Source organism: Daphnia carinata, chromosome 1 (assembly GCF_022539665.2).
Source record: "Daphnia carinata strain CSIRO-1 chromosome 1, CSIRO_AGI_Dcar_HiC_V3, whole genome shotgun sequence".
Taxonomy (NCBI): Eukaryota; Metazoa; Arthropoda; class Branchiopoda; order Diplostraca; family Daphniidae; genus Daphnia; species Daphnia carinata.
The window spans coordinates 1,537,694-1,558,625 of NC_081331.1; the positions used below are offsets into that span (position 1 = coordinate 1,537,694).

Sequence of the window (20,932 nt, forward strand, 5' to 3'; positions counted from 1 at the left end):
GGCTGTGATTGTTCGTTTCTTTGCTGTTCTTACTAGCAGAGTCTGAGTGGAAAAGTAGGAAGAAGACGGCCGGGCTCGGAAGAGGACTAAACGAGAGAAAAGATGAAGCGAGAGAGAAACGAGAGAAAGAGAAAATAGGACAGGTCCTTGTCCAAGGCCGTCCCAGCTTCAGCCTGCTCACGATATTCACTAAATTTCCAGCACAAACGTTTCGAGTCTCGTATAGACGCGCTGCCAGTTGTATTTATTAGATATGCATACACAACCAGGACAAGCGGATGTGCGCTGACTTTTGCTGTTTATGTCGCAGCCACAGCGTGAACCCACAAACAAGAACTGCCACCCAACAGCAACAACGTTCAGCTATTCGACCGCGTGCGAATCGATGGTGAGACGTGCGCCAGCAGCTTCTGCAACTCGTTGCCCTTTTGATTTATCAAAGCTGAACTAAAACAACTGCTGTTTTTGCCCATGTTTTGTTGTCTGTGCGTAACCATAAACTTTGTGCTGGCTCATCGTTGCAACATTTATCTATTTTTTTGTTTCTCTTCTTCTTGGCTATCCCAAGGAGGAAAAATTCATCGACAAGTACCGATCACCGTTTAAATGCATTTCTTCACCGTCTATAAAAGAAACTAGATCACACAGGTGAAACGGTGAACATAGCCAACGTTACCACTCCCTGTTTTGTTTTGTTTTTTCGCTTCAATTCCTTTACTTTTACCGTTTCTTTTTACGCATTTTATCTATAGACGTCCTCGCATCAAACTTGATTTGGATTTCTTCCGTAAGTTGTGGTTTAAACAATTTCCTCTGTCTATGTAGCAGCTCCACTGACACACAAAAACGAAAGGCTGCGCTGTTCTGCCCATCCAAAAGATATCAAGTATTTTCTTTCACAGGACAAAAAAACTGCGTGTAAAAAATGTATTCAAAGTATGCCATATCTATTGTCGCGTGGACATGTATGGCGTCTACATACATGTGAGCACTAAAGCGTAAATCATGTACTCGATCTAACCCGCCCGGTAGCTCGCTTGACGTTATGCGCACAGTTATATGATACATTATGTATAATGCATAGGACTATGCGCAACATTATTATCGTGCAATCCTTCATTGTCATCCGTTAAGGTGACTTACGTCACGACATGGAATGCCAACGAAGGGAACGTGGCTAATATTGTGAAAACTGGCCGGAAATTCTTCTAAATAGTTTGAAATTAAATACCTCTATTAACAAACAAGTATTTTTTTTTTTCTTTTCTTTTCTTTTTTTTTTTTTTAACGAAGCGTTACAATCTCGTGTGATTTATAACATACGTACAGACTGTATCAAACGGTTGGATCTGCTGCGCAACAGCAAAAAAAAAAAAAAAAAAGAAAAATCACTTTCACTCGCCAACTTTTCCCAAACGAGTTGTTTTTATTTTGTGTATAGCCGAAAGCTGTGGAATCGTGTTAGTGATAACGACAAATCGGAAATAAGCCCAATTTCGATGGCCCTTTTTTTTTTTTTTTTTTTTTTTTTTTTACTTTTCTTTAAATACGAAAGCCGGCAAAAATGTTGATCGATATCGCCGATAGAGAGAACTTGGTGCCTTTGACGGCATCAACTCCCTATAACACGTCGTCGTCGGCATTCTTTCCTTCCTCTATCAACAGCGCAGCAGTTTTGTAACACACGAAGTAGGAAAAAAAAAAAAAAAAAATATTGTATTATAATAGCCGAAGTATACATATAGGATAGGCCAATCGATTATCGCGCCGAGTGAGGACAACATAACACATTCACGCGCGCCAGCAACAAAACGGAAAATCCCAACTTCTTTTTTTTTTTTTTTTTTTTTTTTTTCTTTTTTGTTCGTTTGTGCAACTGGCTGGGGCGACGGAATGCGCCTCGGAGAAGAAACTTTCACATCTCTATAGCTATAGAGAAAAAAAAAGACTGCGGGGAAAAACAAAAAAAAAAACGGAAAACAATCACAATAAACAGATAATCTAACCACTTCCACTGTGTGGTGCTTGCGCATCGTCTAATAACGTGAGTAATGCAATTAATGCTCTTTTTTTTTTTTTCTCCTTCTTCTAGGGAATCGACAGCAGCGGGGAAAACAACAGCCCTCGTGATCTTTTTTGCTGACCTGTCAAATAGAAATCGCGTCGTTCACGGTCGCGGCTCGGAATCAGCTATTACGGCTGTATAAACAAACATCTCCCCGCCAACAAGAGGAGAAGAAAAACAACAAAAAAAAAAGGTGGGTTATTATTACCAGCGTAGACGTTTACATCAGAGGAAAAGGAGAGGGGCGTGTCGGGCTTGTCAAGTCGACATGTCGGTCCGATAAAGATGAATCGGCCAAACAATAGGCAACGGTTCATTTCTATTTTGGCATCAGTTCCAAAACGAAATGTTGTTCTTTTTTTTTTCTTCGACTGCTTAAGCAATAAGAATAGAGCCGTGAGGAAAGAGAAAGAAAGATATGAAGGAAGAAGAGACGAAAGAGACTTTTTCTTTCCGATGAGAAGGGTATCGCTAATGGAGAGGAATGCTGCCGACCTCATCCGACCTGCCACCGACGACCTCTCTCTCTCTCTCTCTCTCTCTGCTTCAACTCGGGGTTCTTATCTTTTCTATTCCCCTCCAATAAGTCTTACCCGCGTTCGCATCGGTTTCCTACATGTTGGAGAAAGTTTCCTTCTTTTTTTTTTCCGGTTAGGTTCCCTGCTGTACGGCGTTCGCCTGCAGCGCCACCTCCACCTCTTGTCATGTCTGCAGCAGCCTTTCCTTTTATTCATCATTTTGATGTATTCCCGCGCCCTAAGAGAATTCCATCCTCACAGTCATTTCGTGAGTCTTCCCTTTAAATATATTTTTTTTTTAACCCTAACCTCTCTCTCTCTCAATTTCTTTGGTGTCACCATCTTCCATGTGTGCCCAAAATGTCCACGTCTCTCTCTCTCTCTCTCTCCTATTATTCTATATTTCTATTCGTCGTTTTGTTATGGTTATTACTCTTTTGGGAGGATTGCTGAAGTTTCCTCGACTGCTGTCGTCCTGCCAACAGAAACAAAACTGGTGGTGTGTTGACTGTCGTGTCGGGATCGCCGCTTTTCATTTGTGTAAACAAGAAGAAACAAAACAACCAAATTTCATGGATATCTTCGTTGATAAATGGCGAAATCGAGATGACAGTTCACGAATCACCTGGGCTCACGTCGGTAGCTGCATACCCTGCATCTCATTATATTCACCTGTTGCATATACGATCTGATTCGCCGTTACATTACCATATTTTTTAAGCACCGATTTGATCCCCCCCCCCTTAATCTTTAGCCAATGTCTGCTTTGCTGGATCGACTCTCAGTTGGCTCCATCGTCCCGCTAGTGCGCACACGCAAATATGCGATTATTAGCTTTGATTAGGAGCTACAGCGAGATCATCAATAGTGAAACTTCATCGTCCAAGTATGGCTGACGATGCAGTGGATAAAACATGTGCGTCTACTACCCCCCCCCCCCAAAAAAAAAATAAATAAAATAAAATAAAATAAAATTCAAACGAGATACGTTCTCGCCTTTTCTTTTTTTTATCTTTTTTATTTCCCTCTTTCATTTTGTTTTGGGTCGGAGGGGGATGTTTGTATTGCCCGTTTACTTTGTAACTCTCCGAAAATCATCGGCTATCGATTCGCAATAGAGGCGCGTGTACAATGTAGAGAAACTACGCATTGATACGCTGTGTATAAACGTATCCCAAGCAGCACTCATTTGAATACGATTGCGGATGTGCTTTGAAAAGGAAGGGGGACCCCTCCTATATATATACATATCCCGCTGCCGACCGATAAATATCAGATTATTTAAATGAAGAAGTGGGAAGCGCACTACGTGCAGAGCGACGAGGAGAAAGCCTCGTCATCGTACAACAGCGACGACCAGCAGCAGCACCATCATCATCAGCAGCTGAATGTGAAGCCCATGTTGCAGTCATAGAGAAAGAAAAAAAAATGTACCTTTTTTTTTCTTCTTCTCTCCCACACCCACAATACCCCGTTCGAGACGCAGGTATACGATTGTGTAATCATTTGAATTTGGGTCCAATGGAGACCGTTTTTTTTTTTTTCGATTCCGGTGCCAACAAACAAACATTCCTGCCCATCATTCCCGCAAGGTGTTTTCGTCTTATTCTGTGGTTGGAAATGCTTGTTTCTCCTCATCAGGAAAAGGGACTTTTGCCTCTCGACGTACACATAAAAAAAAAACAGGTCCAGCATCACATGTGCGGTAGATACGAAATAATAACTTGAGGAATCCCGGCTGTTTTTCGGAGCTAAATGGTGCCATATCCTGGTGAGTATTAAGTCAGTCATGCGAGTGTGGATAAAATGGTAGATAGATTATTAGGGCATCGTGACTAATATGTTATCAGGAAAAAAAAAACAGGTAAATTGGTCGTTCGTTTTACGCTAATTATTCTATGAATTTCTTATGATTGGCTTCAATTCGCACACTGGAGAGAAAAAGACGCGCGTGCGTAGTACCTACAAAGACACGCACGCAATATGCACCCCTGTCTTGACACACTGACTGCTGTAAGCAGCAGCCAGGGCCAGGAACCCAGGAGAAAGCTGCATCATATCAGAACCTGCTGGTATATTATATACATTTTTTTTTCTCTCCCCGTTTTTTTTTTTTTTCGTATCTTTCTTTCTCGTTTTTTTTTTTCTTGGCCGCAGCTATTCCTTTTTGTGAGCAACTTCATTTTCGAAAGGTTTTGACCCCTCCCTGACTTTTTTTTTTTATTTTACGTCTCTCCTCCTCTCTTCGATATACGAGTCTGTCGTTCCTTATACGTGTGTCTCTCTCTCTGTAGCATCTACCATTTCCTGCCCAATCAAAAAAGAAAAAAAAAAAAAAAATCTCTTCTTTTAATTCCTCGAGGGCCTCGATGTCTGGTCGTCAGGAGCCCCTCCGCTCTGCTGGGTTCTTCTGTTCTGATGATTATTTATATTTATGATTTCTTTACGATGGTGAAATCAACAACATTTTCCCTTTTGCTTTCATTCATCTGGTTCTACAGGTACCGAGTGCCCACTCCTCTAGCAACTAGAGAACTTGGTCATGGTCCTTCCTCCTATCTCTGCCCCCTTCCCTTTTTCAACCCTTTCGGGGGAAATTTTTCATTTGATTTCCACCTTTTTCACGACAAAATCCCGAAGGCAAGGTTGTAATTTAATTGTGTACCACTCTGTTGTTTGTTCTTCGTTTTCCTTTCTCTTGTCGCCCCACTCTGTGAGCAAACGCAGCAAAAGAAAAATACCTAACAAATGTGTTTGTAACGAGTATAGCTTTTTCACGTATCGTGTCGATTAAACGCATGGTTGATTAGCACCTCCATCTTTGCTCGCCTGTTTAAAGAACAGGCGGAACTCGACGGGAGGCTACGGAAAATTATGTGGATCTACATTTGTTGGACGAACATTTCTAATGAACACGCGATTATCTTTGATTAGGCGTAACGACCCAGAACAAGAAAGTGCGTGGAGACAAAAGAAGAACAGGATTAACAAAAAAAAAAAAAAAAAATCCCGCCTTCGCTTAGCACGATTTAAAAAAGGGCGACGAAGCAAGAGATGTGCAGAACGTTATTAGAGAGTTAGCGTATGATGAGTCAGGTAAGAAGGATGTGCATAATTGTACACCAACACGCATCTTTTCTCGATTCACTTGTCTACGAAAAGGTTGCGGGACGGTCGTCTGTCAACAACGTTTCACATTGTTGTCTTCCTGACTGAAAATTAGAGAGAGAAACAACAGAAACAACTGGGCGAAAATCAAGGCAAAAAAAAACAAAACAAAGGGGGGATCCGCACATCCGGGAAACCGTTTACTCCTTTTGTTCTTAACCGTAACGAGATGATGAGCTTTCTAATCTCGTTTTTGTTGTTCTTCCTCTCTGCTCGCAACACGTTTCACAACTATATTTGCAGTGTACATATAAAAAGAAGTTAAAAGAACCAATCACCATACCCGTGTGTGTTCTGTATGTACTGAACTCATTTAAATGGGCAAGAGAGAGGAAGGAGAGAGAGAGAGAGAGAGAAAAAAAAATACAGTGGGGGCACCATTTGATATATGCCGGCCATATCACGTTTAACGACAATGCCCACCGTTGCTCAATGTTCGTCAACAAGAACACGGAAAACCGGTGGCAATGACAATACAGGTTTCTCTCTCTTTCTCCATCCTCCCCGTCTCCTGGTGGATGGCGAGAGTAAAAACAAAAGAAAACGAAAAACGTTCCGATCTGCGTTTGAATCGAAATCAGTGCTATAATAAAATAAAAACGAAATAAAAATGGAAAATTTCTCCTGAATTTCGAATAAGCTGCCCGTGCGATTGCCGTTATGAAAACGACCGGGTTGACCAGTTTTGCATAGCAAGGAATTTCAGATTCTCGGTGAACTAAAGTGAGAGCCAAAATATCAAAGTAGGTTCAGCCATTGTTAGTTTGCCACACACACACACACACATACACATAAGTGAAGCGAAACATAAACTCCTTTCGTCCTTCAACAGCATCGAATCAAAACCATCCGCCCAGACCGTTGTGGTACCAAGAAAGCCATCAGCCCCAGCAACTATATATGCGATGCGTTAAATAGCCTTAAACTTTCTCGTCGTTATTTAATCTTTTTTTTTTTCTTCTTCTTCTTCTTCCTTTCTTTCTTTCCTTTTTTTTTTTCTTACCTGGCCAACTCGTGGCAAAAAGTCAGAGAAAACATCGTCGAATGTCACTTGGCAAAAGCCGAAATCTTTTTATTATAAAATAATCTTTTGAAACGAAACTTGGCAACTCTTTTTTTTTTTCTGGCTATTTGATTTGAAGACGAAAAGAAATGAAAAGAAAAAAAAAAAAAAGAAACGCATATACGCAATAATATATATGTGTGAATCGTGTGACGCTAGAATCGAGTCCCATTCCGAAACCGCTTTCGCGGAATTGACAACCGAATTGACAACCATAGTCACCTTCCTGTCCTTTATGCATCCACGAATCTGACGAATGGACGATCGGCGCTTTTTCTCTTGACGGCCATCTTCTGAAATAAAGAAGGGATTGCAAAAAAAAAAAAAAAGGTGAATCATTGACAGCGGGAATCGAACGCAATAGGTCACCGAAAAAAAGGGCGAGCAGGTCGACCGGGATGAGGGACTCACGGAGATAGGTGGAATGCTCTAAAAGAAATGCCAGAGGAAAAAATAAATAGGAATTGAAAAATTCAATGATTGACAATATGCGCTAGAAGTGGGACACTACAAGAAGACGGAGGAGATGTATACAAACACACACACACACACACACAAAAAAGGGCGAATGGGTTTTGTAAAAATTCGAAAAGAATTTAGAATTGGAAATCCGTGATGGATGCGAGGAATTCGGATGATGCATTCGCGGTTTTTGTTGCGACCTCCTGCATCAAACACCTGTGAATGACGAGCAATAAGATCGGTATCGATGACGCCCGGGTAGAGATCAGCATAAGAAAAAAGAGATGGATCGATCTGACAGATCAAACGTACAGTCGGGACGGTTTCAGTCACACACGGGGAGGAAAATAACGGAGATGAACGCTGGAGCGCGTGAGCTAAATATCAACACCTAAATGGGAAGACTCTGGAATTCTGCAGATCGCAATTGCCAACAATGTCAGCAGAGGACAAGGGGGTAGGTGGAGGGAAAATATGGTTGGCATGGGTTAGGAATTTTTCCGTTTTTTTTTTCTTTTTCCTTCATACGATCGATGAGCCCATGTGTCGTGATTTAGAGTTGAAGATGCGGTTTCGGATAAGTGATCACGTGACCCCCGTCACGGCACCAAATATTGTAGTAGCGTCTGCAGCAGCTAGATCTACTGGGCCAAAGAATATATATATATATATATATATATATATATATAAAAAGGAGTGAAGCAAGTCGAAGTTGCTGGCTTGTTTCCATTCCGGGTGGGAGGTGACCGGTAGAAAATAAAATAACCCTCCTCGTGAAATTCAAAAATCAAAGAGAAACAAAAAATTTAAGGTGATGAGGTGGAAAAAGAGAGAGGAGGGTAAGAGGCAGGCAAAGAACATACATGCAGAGGAAGGAGCAACAAAACAACCGAACACTGGAGCGCAACCCAGATGAGCTATTGTGCCTCCTTCTACTGACTCAACTGTGGCCTGGGAATAGGAGAAGAAGAAGAAGAAGAAAAAAAAGCCCGGCGCGAGCGTTCGCGCATGCGGCCAAAAATCTCACCTCCTTCCTTCTTCTTCTCCTCTTTTCCAAACTCCACCTCTTTCTTCCTCTTTTGCAGCAGCACCCTCTCTTTCTTACTCTCTCCTGCGCCCTCTCTCTCCCGCTCCATGGCTATCCATTGGCTTCTGCTGCGGCTGCCTTGCGTGAAGGGATCCTATAAAAGCCGCTGACTCTGGCGTTCAACTTGAACTTTCACATCGCATCTTTCACGCCGACAACACCCTCCCGAAAATACTGAGCTCCAGCTTCACATCGTCTTCATCAAGACTTACCTATTCGCTCATTCAAGTCCTTTGCTGCGTTGGATACCCGACTCTACCGTCTACCCTCCCCCGTCCGTCCATCCGTTGCCCTTTAGCCGCACTCACGAATCTCCCTGAACAAGCAAAATCTTTGTCACGTTCATTTTGACATCTGTCATTGAAGTAAGTCGTCTTTTTCTTAAACTCGTCGTTGTTTTACGATTTCATTTCTATTTAATCACACCGCTTGATTACCCAGTCCATTACGATTAAGACGGTCCGCAAGGTAACCTGTATAATGCCGAACTTTTTTTACATTTTTTTTTTTTTTTAATCATCACGACGATTCGATTTGGGAACACACACAAAAAGAATCGAATGGCTATTGGACTAGATTTCTCTAAAACAACTTCCGCAATCTCAAAGCGCGAATCGTGTTTGTCATTGACCCTACGAAAACAAACACCACTCCTTGTAGGAACGAAAAAAGAAAATCAAAAGGAAACCCCATTTTGCCATTTTCGAATCAAACTCTTAGCGCGACAAAATAGAGAACAATTGCTAGGTAAGAATAAATCAAAAAGGGAAGACCCGCTAGCGGCTCTGTCTGTCCTGTCTGTCTGCGTTTGCAAGTTTTTCGTATTTTTAACAACTAGCGCGCCACCGTGGAACAAAAGAAATTGATGAAGAAAAAAAAGAGTTTTGCTTAGCATTTTAAAAAAAAGAGGAGAACAAAAAATCTATCCTATTGCAGATAGAGAAGGAGGGAGGAGAGTTTGCAAAGGAAAGAGAGAGAGAGAGAGAGAGAGAGAGAGAGAGGAGAGAGTGAGCTGGGCCCCTTCTCGCTCCCGGGTGAGAGCGGTTGACCCGTTTGGCAAGGAGCACCGAAAGTGAGAGAGCGTGCACGGAAGAGAAAGAGAAAGAGATTCACCTATTCATATGCTTCCTCCTTTTCTTCTTTTTTTTTTTTTATCTATGTATTTATTTATTTATTTTTTAAGGACGGGGGGGGGGGGGGCTGTTGTTATTGGCTTCCAGGTGTGTTATGCTCTTGTATTTCGATTCGGCTGTTTATCCTGTGTGTTTTAGCATGTAACATTCAGCAAACAGTTACCTCAGACGCATTACTAGGGCAAGGAGATTTCAATTCAGTTGTGGTGTCACAGGGAAAAAAAAAGATTTCACGTTTGCTGATTGGGCCGGATAGGATCGAGGCACAGATTGTTCAGAGATTTTTTGGGTTTTGCAACATTGGGCGACGATGCAACCCACTTTCATCGCACCTCCGGGGTCCGCGCATTAACAAGGTTCACAAAAGGCATCAGCTCTCTACCGAAATTGAAGTAGCGCACGGAAGAGAGAAACGGATACAACGAGATGTGTATAGCCTCTCCTCCGTTCTATGCAACTGAATTTGTTTTACTCTTAGAACGCTAGCTCAGGAATAGCTGATCTAAATATTTCTGACAACTACAACACGCGCACGTTTTGTTTTTTTTTAATACTGGAAAACGTCCCGCAGTGTGATGTAAAAAAAAAAAAAAAAAATACTAACGGTGAAATTCCTTTGAACCTTTGCCAATTATTTCAACAGTTTGGAGCAAAAAATTCAAAAGTCAACATCCATTAGAAAATGATGCGTCAAGTAGCAATCCTTCTCTGCGTCGTATTCGGTAAGTTATTCCGACCGATCTAGAAATCAATCAGTCCTTACGTCTAGATCAATAACCGATTGTGTTTTTCGTTTTTTCGTTTTTTCGTTCGCAACTTGTTCAATGGCCTAACTGTAAATCGCCCTGTGCCATTCCACAGCCATTACTTTGGTTTACTCGCTGCCGGCCTTGCACCGAGTAAGTGCTTAGTTCTTTCATTATTTTCTTGACTCTTCACACCTTAATTTGTTAATGTTCTAAACGGAGAACAAAGCAAATCGTGAAATGAAACCGGTAGTGATCATCGTGTAACTTGTTTAACAGGCTAAACGCTGGGAGGAGTTCCCTAATGTGACTCTTACCTTCGACTGCACTGACCGTCCACTTGGATTTTATGCCGACCAAGAATTTGAGTGCATGTTGTTCCATATGTGCGACGAGGACGGTCGACGTATTCCTTACATGTGCGGATCCGGAACTGCTTTCAACCAGCAATACCGCATCTGCGATTGGATTCACAACTTTGACTGCAAAGAAGCCAACAAGTGGTAAGTGTTACGCAATGCCGTGGTCGCACCTGCTGTTATTTATCGCCATGTTATTCAATATTCGTCGTGCTATTAAATTTTAGGTTCTACTTGAACGAGCTGACCTACGTCACGGATCCACCCAAAAGCGTCTCAGCTTAGAAAACTGTTTGCCGATTGGATGAAAAGAAACTGGGCTAATCTTTTTGATTTCCTTCCATGTTTCGCCATTTTTTTTTTACATACTTTTCTACGTCTTTTCACTTCTGAGTTTCCTTTTCATGTCCTTTTTTTTTCTCTCCCTTTTTTTGCGTTGCGTGTGAGCCAGTCCCTCCCCCTTATTATTCATCATTTAAAAAAGAATGCGCTTTTGTACATATCCGTCACACAGAGGGAGAGGGAATTGCAATCTGCTGATGGCGACTGTAATGGCACATGTGTCTCTCTTTTGTCCCACTTCTTCTTCTTGGAGCTGTTGTTCGATAGGAGGGAGAAACAGAAGACAATCGACATGTTTGTGTCATCCGGCGTCTTTGATAAGGCAGCCGATGCATAGCCCCTCCAATCAAAGCAGAAGAAGAGAATAATCTGAACATTCAACCATGGGGTCTGTGGATGCCATATTCCTCTAATCCGCAATCCGCAGTATCCTGCAACTACTATCATCTTACACGTCTCTCCAATCCTTCACTTTTTTTTCATTCCTCCTCGTCTTCCTTCATATCAAATTCGTGTATTGTTGCCTTGCGCAGGCGCAACTAACCTCTAGCAAGTCTTAAACGACAATACAAAAACAATAAAACAAAATATGAAACCATTTAAGAAAATACCGAGGCAGCCAATAAAAACAAGAATTTAAATGTAGCCACCTCATTACCCAATTTTTTCAAATACATACAAACATTTAAAATTGAAAATCTGGCTTCTTATTTTTTCTGTTTTCTTTTCGCAAAAAAAGAACAAAGAATAAACATCACAAAAAATCTACCAAAATAAATTCAAGATGCACATTCCTGCGTTCAAGATCTTCGTTCTCCCGGCTTCTTGTTTGATCGATGGTGTACTGTCACGACCGGTCAAAGTAATACAAGCATTTATACACACGCAGAATATTATTGTACATAGCTAGCAATGCGCAAGCTGTGTTGGAAGTACGTAGGAGTGGGTGTGTGTATAATGCCGAGTAGAGCTGACGGGACGACACAAAATGCGGTGAATGATGTACAGAATTTAAGGGAGAAAGAGAGAGAAACTCTCGACACAGGAGATATCATCATCTCACCTCGGGGAATAAATAAATAAAAATACATTAAAGTGGGTCACGATATAGATTTGAATGCGGTCCGTTTATTATTATTACGCGACATCCATTGAGAAAACACTGTGCAACGTCAAGCACGCAAAGAATATTAAGATAAGAAAAAAAAAATGTTCGCATTTCTTATTGTGGTTTTTCTTTAGTTCCTTCCTTCTTGTGGCTTAATTTTTTACCATTTCCATAACATTAGTTGGTAAAAAGGGAAAAGAAGTTGAGTCAACACGACTGATGTAACGGATGCGTTTTGTCAGAGACGTTAAGAATGCAGGAAAAAGGAGAAGAGATAACATCTCTAAACCTACACCCACCCATACACAGACATATGCGTACACATTGAACATCCAGACGATAATAAAAAACCCTTTCGCTACGTTTCGATGGGAAATCGGATGCACGACGAAACGGACGTATGCTATACATCAAAGGCTGCCTCTAAATTGTTTTTTTTTTTTTTTTTCTTTTTTTGTTCTTTTGTAATTGATAGGAAACACCATGGAATACACGAAAATGCTTTAAAGATGCCAATAAGAAAACGAACAACGCTCTAAAACTTCAATAGCCAAAGAGCAGTTGCAATCAAATAGAACAGTTCAACGTTAACGGAATGTGGCGATCATCTTTGATTTGCTTTTAGACAAAAGCGAAGAAGACCGCTTGTTCCGCAAGTTCGGAATGTTATTGTATGGAACAAACATTGCTCAGGTAATTTCGCCTTTTAAACAAGAACTAAACGCGGTAATGTCGAGTGCGCAAAAAAAAAAAATAATTAACAAGAATCCCATTCCAATTAAGAAGGACCACATTTTTACAGGACTCGAGGACTACGACATTCAGAATAGGGAAAGAGCTTTCGTTGTGTACAAAAGAAACACATTTGAAAACTTTTGAATACAAGAGTTACTAAATAACACGCTCTCTAACGACAAATTGATTAACTACGTAATGCAAGTGTTGATCTCGCAGCGAAACAAGATAAACGCGACCGGTTTAGCATTTCCCGTATAATCAAATGCGAATAAAATACTGATTGGATTCTTGATTCTGGCATGATAATTGATCGAATATTCTTGATTTCTTTCGGGTATACCGCCAAGGTCCGTTTCCCTTTGGAACCCTGTGCGTCCTATTCATAGCTTTGAGATTCCTCACGAACAAATTTCAATTTCTTCGAGTTCACTACGGTCTTTGGTCCGGGTGGAGGCGGACGAGGAGCTGGACCGGTCATGCCCATGTGCTTTTTTATGTAACGCGCAACGATCGCCTGCGGTCGATTTTGCCATTCGTTTAGAACTTCTTTGCTTGAGGCCACCTGATCCAATAAATAATTATAAGGACTCTTCAGAAAAGAGCGTCGTTAACGCGTCATCTTACCTGGTCACCATTAAGGCGGTTGAGCAGTGTGACACAGATGACTGCAGCACGGATGCCAGCATGGTGGGTGAGGGCAGCAAAGGCCAAGGACTCCATTTCCATATTAAGGACATTATTGCCATGGACCTTGTGCAAAAATTCCAATTTCTCCTTTTCTGTGTAATCACAAAATGCTCCGTCTAAACGTCCCTGTCCTGCAAAGTAGATTTGATGTTTAATGACCGCTCGATTTAACGTTGCGATTTCAACTGTTAATTTGAACGGAGAGCCGTTTACAAAGTTTGTGTCACTGTTACCTTCGTAGAAATCGTAAGTGCACATAGTTCGGCCGACGTGCGTCTCAAACGGATCATCTTGAGTCGACAGAGATTGCAATTCTTCGGCCAGCTCCACGTCAAGCTTGGATGGTCTTTGAACCAATTTGCCCAAAACTGGCTGCAGTTAGGCATAGATAAATGAGTTTTCAGCTCCAGTTTGAGTAAACAGTGACTGTAATTTACCAATTCAAGGTAGGGTCTCATCATGCCGTCGACGGCTTCATCCGTGATGACCAAATGCCCACCATCTAAGCCAATGCCACCACATGTTCCCAAACGGAAAAAGACGGGGTCCCTGACACGAGCGTGATACATCAGCTTAATTACTTCATGAAGCAGAATTCCCACTGATGGAATACCCATTCCATGCTATTGGATGTAAAGAGGAACAAAGAATAATTAATCTAGGAAAACGAATTGCCCGAAATTGATTAGATTGTCTTACGCTAATTGAAAGGACAGGCCCGACTTTGTACATCGAATATCGATATGAATACTGTGAGATGTCCAACAAAGTCGTTCCAGCTGGTAGTTTGTAGCCAATCTCTTCCATAATAAAGTTGGCAAACTGTTCCATCCGCTTCGGAGTGCCTCCCATGCAAACAAACTGCAAACAAACGTTGAAAAAAAACACGCAAAAAATGAGAAAAAGATTAAAACCTCGGTAGGGATTCTTCCCCGGAATTCTCGAACTTTCTAGGGCATCTTTGCCCTGATAACAACATTGCTACAGGATTAAAGTGTATAAGATAAAGAAGACTTGAAAAAAGAGGACTTACCTTAACGTCGCCAAACATTTGGTGAAGGTCATGCTGCAATGGTCAACAATAAGAATTAAGTATGGAATGTCTTCGCTTTAATCTGTTACTAAATACTTACACTTCCGCTTCCCAGCGCCAAGTGGTAAAGAATATCCTGGTCCATCAGTTCAATGTTGGGATTGCGAAGGCGAACCGCCCCATCCGGGTACCTTAATGAAAATCATACAAATAAAGTTTAACTCGATGTTTGCTAAATCAGAAAATCCAATTTCAATTGGAACAAAATAGAACTAAACTTGGACATGAAATTAAAAATTAACCTAACGTAGCAGCAACTTTTCACTTCGATCGCGACCTTTTCGTTGTCCAGCACTTCGCCTCCTGGTCTTTCGTCTTGACAACGATCGCACGGTACAGGAAAATCTTCCGAATTGCACGGCATTTCGATTGCCAAATAATTACTTTTTGATTGCAGATCGATCGGTGACTGCTGTCTCGAACAGACTGAGAGGTGGAGCGCGAGCTGTATTCAATTAAAAAGAGTTCGCTGTCTGAAACGCTACCACGCGATAGAATTCTAGAATTCGATCGCGGAATGCGAAATGATCTGTCCGTCCGGTGCAGGGGCGAGGCGTAAAGTGACGACCCGGTTGGTTACCAATTGTCGACTATGGCTCGGTTCTCAAGGCGAATTAAAAGAAATTTCAAGGAGAATCAAGGTCCTTCGATTGTCATTCGAAAAATGTACCGCTAACGTAGAGCATTCTGCGTTGTGTGTTTTGTTTATTTTTTTGCGGTTTTCAACTGGTTCTGTTATCGCGGCCATTCACGAATGACGTCAGCCGGAGGTAGGGCCAATTCTCATTGGCGCAGAAAGGGGGCTCGATTGTCTATGAAGTTTCCTTTTATTCCGACCTCAACAGCGAAGGGGCTGGTCATTTTTAACGCCGCAATCGTTGCCTAATCTGTCATCATCCATTATTTTGGCGAAAACGGGCCAGCGCTTTCGATGCTTGGCAAAAAGAAAAAAAAAAGAAATGCCGCAATTATGGTTTCACTGCTTCGTTTATTAATTATTCAAAGAATCTAATTCTTATCTTAGCCTGTGGAAGTTGTAAGACGAGTACAACGCCTTTCCCTCAGGAGGTTGACACGTGTTCCGTTTTCGGTCCCGAGTTCTATTGAATGCCAAAACCCCGTGATCAAGGAAAACAAAAAGATAAACACGAGTTTTTTGTCGAAGGTCTTTCTGATTAAAAAAAAGAAAATTGGGCTACCTTGCGGAAAAAATGTGATTTTTCATTACTACACTAAACAGAAAATGTATAATAAAATTTTTCCAACGTTTTTGCATTTCACTGCGAAGGTGAAATAGAATTGTTTGTTTTTTAACGGAAAAAGTCAGAGCCCGTCGAAAGGGTTTTCCCTGCGTGATTGCACGAGTGGCTTTACTTTGAACGCAACCCAAGATGTGGTGTAGACAAAAGAGTATTTACCCGTTACGAAACTCAGGATTTGTAATGTTTTTACTACCATGATTATAACTCCGAACTTTCTAAGAGTTAAAAAAAAGGTAATATAATTGCCAAACCAAATGGTATTGAGGCAATGCGTACGATGTGTAAACTTCACAGGTGCCATAAACGGATTGTGACCACAGGGACGGGACAATCTACGACACCCGAAATTTCGCACTAAAAACACGGAAGGATTTCCGCATTCAACTAGTTCAAATCTCAAATAAGCCGACAAAAAAGTGTGATTACAATCATGAACCTGCCTCGCGTCTTTGTCTGTATAAGACAATGTGTCCAAGCTGTGGAAATTCGCAAGAAAAAACCTTGGTTGTTTTTGGATGACCCACTCAAAGTACAAGGACCTACTTTAGGCAGATGAGAAGTAATTGATAAGTGTAGCGGAAATTCTTTCTTCTCTTTCTTGCAAAGACTGGAGAAGTATATCGATCGCCCTTTCCATTGGTATCTGTTACGAAAAATACTATAATTCTTTTTATCGCACCAGGATATCCAGTCACGCATAAGAAACAGTTTTCCTCTTTTAAACATTGGCAATCTTTGCGGGATGCTTATCGTCCCAATTGAAACTTAACGGACTGTAATACATCGGCAGTTGTAATTATCATTTTGCGCAATAGCAGCAAGAATGTATCCCACACTAAGATAAAACTATTTTTTATCTTGACTAGTCCTCGAACTGGACTATCGACGGTGTACTGACAGTCGCGTACTATAAACTGTCGGATTTGAGAACTTTGCTATTCGAGAACTCATCCCCATTTCAGAGAGATAAAAGGTATCTTTTGAAAAAATGGCAAAAGTTGGTCTATTCGTCAATGTACGTTGAAACAAGAGTAAATGAGATATGCCTTCTTGTGAAGCTTATAAATGGCTTTTCAGTTCTGTTTACTTCTTTCTTTTAAGTTTTTATCGAACACCATTATCAAGTTTCCATAACGTTCGTTGCGTCGGATTGCTCCAATGCCATCTCCCGGGAAGAACCATTAACCGGAACGTCCTATTGATCGTTGGAATAAGAACTACAACGAGAATAAATGAAAAAGTGAAAACGGAACACTCTCGACATGACGGGTGGGCAGATTAGCCATCACCGTCAGACCGCGTCGACTTTCCCGTGACACAGTTCCTCAGTTTGATGATGCATAGATGCGGATAAAAGCATGCCTGAATGGTGCTCTGTTTAAAGACCTAATAGTCCATGGTTGACGAAGACCACCACCGAAAAACCTTCATTTGGTTTCTTGCGCCACGAATAAGGAAAAAGCGATCGGGATGCCGTATAACATACAAGACGTAAGTTTGATAAACTGTAAAGCGAATTTTCATCTCGTATGGATCTGAAGAACTCATCGAAAAGTGACAAGTGCGGAAAGAACACGGATAAAAACGGCTATCCTGCACCATATGTACAGTGTACGGCAACGCCGGATTCCTATTGGAAATCAATATTGCTCTAAGTCCTCACAGGCAAGCCAGCAGCACGTGAACCCGAAACCCCAACTGAAATTGAAACATGCAACTACTGAGGCAATGATGAAAAAACGACAAAAAATCTAAAAGAAAAATGCCAAAACAAAGGAAAAACCCTATTTCTTCTGGCACAGTTCCAGTATCGAACATTGTTTCGTACAGAAACCCGAGCGAACTTTCCCATCGCTTCGACGGACGAAGAACTTGAGCTAACGGTAAAGGGTATTGTTCAAACCTAAATTGATTTTAAAAAATAAAGATTGGTAACAACTTACTCGTCCGATTCATCGTGATAAGACATGGTGCGGAAACGATGATCACTTGAGAAAAATGGTGAAGGAATACGTTCTCCGAAGTTGTAAACGTGCGGCTGACGGCGGCTCCTTTCCAGACTAAACTCAAAAGAAAAAGTTTATCCTCGTCTTCTAGATATGCCGGTGGAGAACGGCTGAGCAGCGCAAGCGTGAACGTGATCTAGCTACAATAATACCTGAAAATCGAGATTAAGATAGCATTAGAAAAAGGAACGATTTCGTAAGAAGTGGAAGTACGTTACACGAATAAAATAAGGTCGTCGTTTACACATCAGACATCATCAATTGCATAACCAGATCGAAACTCCGATTGATAAAAAATATGCAAAGCGAACGAAATGCTTACAGAGGCAGTTACCTAATCCATTTAAAAACATTTTGGGACAGGGTCTAGATTCTGGCGATAGTAGGGCTGACTGTGTCTGATCCAAAGTACGACATGAGGCGATCAGACTTGCGTTCTATATCAGCTTATTCTTCTACCTGTTTGCACTGGCAATTTGCTCTACATTGTAACAGTGACTGTCTACTTTCTTACTCGTAATGAAAGAGAAATCGCCAGACAATGCGGCTTTCTTCAGAAAGAAACTATTGCTTTTTTGCTTGCATTGAATTCTTGATTTTCAAAAACTGAAACGGAAACGAAGGTTTTATTGTTGCCCGCTATGAAAAAAGCACGTATACATGTTGAAAATGAATACGGAAACAGTTGTGCAACAACGGCATTGACTGGCAATTTGAATAAAAAGATCGAAAGTGAAGAATCAGCGTATGGGGAGCATTACATCATATAAATAGCGGACTGATAAGCCTATAACTTGAGAGTCACTAGGTATCCCAACGGGCACGAAGATGCACCAAAGGAGAGCGTTTACTTGCTTCGTTTACGTTATTGGTAGCTGAGTAACTTTTGAACGCAATAAAACATTTTAAATTGCTAACAGATTACTGTTTTTCCGCTAAACAGTTCTTTCCTGCTTAGCCTTGATAGTTTGCGATGCTGAGGACGATTCGCAACAGGATTTCTCAAGACCACGTCATCGACCTCCACAGATGACTACGACACAAGCGCCTATTCCATCTCAGGGGTCTTTACAAGTTCTTGGAATCCCGATTGGGCCAGCCCTGCACCTAGCTGGCGGAATCGTTGCGAACGTTTTGGCTCCCTACAACCAACCAGAGGAGCCACTATGGAAGCCTCCATTCTCCTGCGTCGGTAGAGTGCCCGGATACTACGCCGACGTCTTCACCAATTGCCGGGTAAATTTAAAAACAAAAAACGGCTAAACGTCAAAAGTTTTGGCAAAGAAAATTGCAATAATATCTAACACATGTAATTTTTTCTTTCTCCAGAACTACTATACTTGGTAGAGTATTTTCAATTTACAGTCTAGTGTTCGTTTGGATGTAACAAAAATATATACATACATAATCTAACAATTAAAGCACACCACGCGGACGCCAATACTACTACCACTGCGGGGAACATACGATCTTTAACCAGTTGCATTTGACGTGCGATCATAGGTATACACAGTTGGTCTCGTTTTTGCTATTTACAGCCACAATTGCTTTTAATGACAACAGGAGTTAAAAACTAATGTATATATTTTTCAATAAGGCGCAATTACGATTGTCGACGGGCTCCACAGGACTACAGCGTGAATGAACAATATCGCCCCTTTCGTCAACGCAATTAAAGTATGCATACTAATATGACGAATAGAGATTCGATCGGGTAACCAGACTGTAACTTATTGATTCTTTACTCTTGTACATAAATTTAAACAGATTAATATAATAGGGACAACTTTTCACCTTTTTTGCTGTTGAGATTTAAGTAATGCTTCTACCGGGTGCTTAAACCGTGCAATTCCTTGAAATCCTTTTTGACCAATTTTGCTACCGGCAACCTGGCAAGCGAACTCGAGCCCCCTCTTCCAATCCCACAGGTTGACTTGGCTATAGATGAAAGCCGCGTTAAATGTGTCGCCAGCTCCGAGTGTGTCAACAATCTCAACCGGTGGACACGCACTTTGGCATACCACCGAACCATTCTGTCCAGCAGCCGCTCCCTTTGATCCCCAAGCACAAACGACAATCGTTCTACAAAATTAAATGAATTTACGCAGCTGAGAATTCAGATTCTACGAAATGATTTAGGGCGGGTGAGGTGCAAAACAAAATTTACCCTGGTTTGGTTACATCCAGAAATCCTTTGACTGCTTCTTCCATTGTCCGGAAGCCAGAAAAGTAGGCATATTCCTTAGATACGAAAACCACGTCTGCCAATGGGAGGAGCTCATCAAGGGCAGGGCGTGCTTTTTCAATTTCGACAGATACTTTTATACATTCTAAACGTTCTCGCACGGTTCTTATCATTTGTTTGATGTTGGCAATATTGGCACTCCTTCCCTGTTAGAATAGAAAAAAAAAAGACAAAATAAGTAATTTTAATAATAAATAAATATATTTTTAGGCAATGAAACTCAGTAATGATTTGCTTCACCTCAAAGTGAACCCATGAATAGTTAGTAAGATCAAGATTGCTGAAATGTTGGATATCCAATTCTGGTAAATTCTTTGGATGATGTAAAATGGTCCGTGTACCATTAATGGTATTAATAATTACAACAGATGTTGGGAATTCACAATCAGGAAAAATAGGGCAATGTTCAATTGTAACAGAGTGCTTAGAAAAATCTTCACGGATGAAACCAAGTTGCATTGAATTGGTAAGTGTCCCCAAAAACTCTGATTGCATCCCCAACTGAGCCAAAACAGTACTTGAGTTGGAGGCATTTCCACCTCTTCTGTATGAGAGGTCTGGAATCCTTTTAAAAATAAGCTGAAGTAATTGGTCAACAGGTTAGGTCAAACTTATGGATTATTTTTTATCTACCTTTGATCACTGTCTTCAACTGGAAACCCTTCAGTTTCAGCAACAACGTCAACACAGACTAGCCCCACACAGAGGATTAGTTTTTTCATTATTTTTGACTTCTTTGCCTTATGGTGTGAAAAAATATGTGCAGGGAAGAATTAAGGTAACACAGCTGTTTCAAGTGAATGGTAATTTCAAGATTTTCAAGTGTCAAATCGAACCAAATTTTGAAAAT

At 41.2% G+C, this 20,932-nt stretch overlaps 3 protein-coding genes across 4 annotated transcripts; 2 read left to right on the plus strand and 1 right to left on the minus strand.

Moving 5' to 3' along the window:
- The first annotated feature begins 8,476 nt into the window (after positions 1-8,476).
- LOC130692060 (U-scoloptoxin(01)-Er1a-like) lies at positions 8,477-11,543 on the plus strand. The gene is made up of 5 exons (XM_057515131.2): positions 8,477-8,728; positions 10,140-10,218; positions 10,358-10,395; positions 10,522-10,745; positions 10,829-11,543. Exons 2-5 carry the CDS (start codon positions 10,179-10,181, stop codon positions 10,884-10,886), a joined length of 360 nt encoding a protein of 119 aa, XP_057371114.1. The 5' UTR covers positions 8,477-8,728; positions 10,140-10,178; the 3' UTR covers positions 10,887-11,543.
- Positions 11,026-20,866, minus strand: LOC130692187 (uncharacterized). Its single transcript, XM_057515263.2, has 12 exons — positions 20,716-20,866; positions 20,323-20,647; positions 20,005-20,228; positions 19,632-19,919; positions 17,775-17,891; positions 14,610-14,700; positions 14,510-14,542; positions 14,176-14,337; positions 13,914-14,099; positions 13,710-13,848; positions 13,414-13,607; positions 11,026-13,351 (listed from the first exon to the last, which is right to left on the minus strand). Exons 1-12 carry the CDS (start codon positions 20,802-20,804, stop codon positions 13,166-13,168), a joined length of 2,034 nt encoding a protein of 677 aa, XP_057371246.1. The 5' UTR covers positions 20,805-20,866; the 3' UTR covers positions 11,026-13,165.
- On the plus strand, positions 18,538-20,231 carry LOC130692058 (uncharacterized). Of its 2 annotated transcripts, none has more exons than XM_057515129.2 (5): positions 18,538-18,708; positions 18,781-19,073; positions 19,167-19,180; positions 19,260-19,340; positions 19,435-20,231. In XM_057515129.2, exons 1-5 carry the CDS (start codon positions 18,666-18,668, stop codon positions 19,511-19,513), a joined length of 510 nt encoding a protein of 169 aa, XP_057371112.1. In that variant the 5' UTR covers positions 18,538-18,665; the 3' UTR covers positions 19,514-20,231. The 2 variants fall into 2 exon arrangements, with proteins under 2 accessions (XP_057371112.1, XP_057371113.1); XM_057515130.2 differs by having other exon boundaries at positions 18,540-18,708; positions 18,796-19,073.
- Positions 20,867-20,932: the final 66 nt, after the last annotated feature.

Bases quoted from the DNA above. Each gene is read 5' to 3' on its own strand.
- LOC130692058 (XM_057515129.2), top strand. From the start codon at position 18,666: ATGCACCAAAGGAGAGCGTTTACTTGCTTCGTTTACGTTATTG. The intron at 18,709-18,780 runs GTAGCTGAGTAA...TCCGCTAAACAG, and splicing joins TTGCTTCGTTTACGTTATTG to TTCTTTCCTGCTTAGCCTTG. The intron at 19,341-19,434 runs GTATACACAGTT...TTTTTCAATAAG, and splicing joins CATTTGACGTGCGATCATAG to GCGCAATTACGATTGTCGAC.
- LOC130692060 (XM_057515131.2), top strand. From the start codon at position 10,179: ATGATGCGTCAAGTAGCAATCCTTCTCTGCGTCGTATTCG. The intron at 10,396-10,521 runs GTAAGTGCTTAG...CTTGTTTAACAG, and splicing joins CGCTGCCGGCCTTGCACCGA to GCTAAACGCTGGGAGGAGTT. The intron at 10,746-10,828 runs GTAAGTGTTACG...ATTAAATTTTAG, and splicing joins TGCAAAGAAGCCAACAAGTG to GTTCTACTTGAACGAGCTGA.
- LOC130692187 (XM_057515263.2), bottom strand. From the start codon at position 20,804: ATGAAAAAACTAATCCTCTGTGTGGGGCTAGTCTGTGTTGACGTTGTT. The intron at 20,229-20,322 runs GTGAAGCAAATC...CTATTCTAACAG, and splicing joins ATTCATGGGTTCACTTTGAG to GGAAGGAGTGCCAATATTGC. The intron at 19,920-20,004 runs GTAAATTTTGTT...TTAATTTTGTAG, and splicing joins CTGGATGTAACCAAACCAGG to AACGATTGTCGTTTGTGCTT.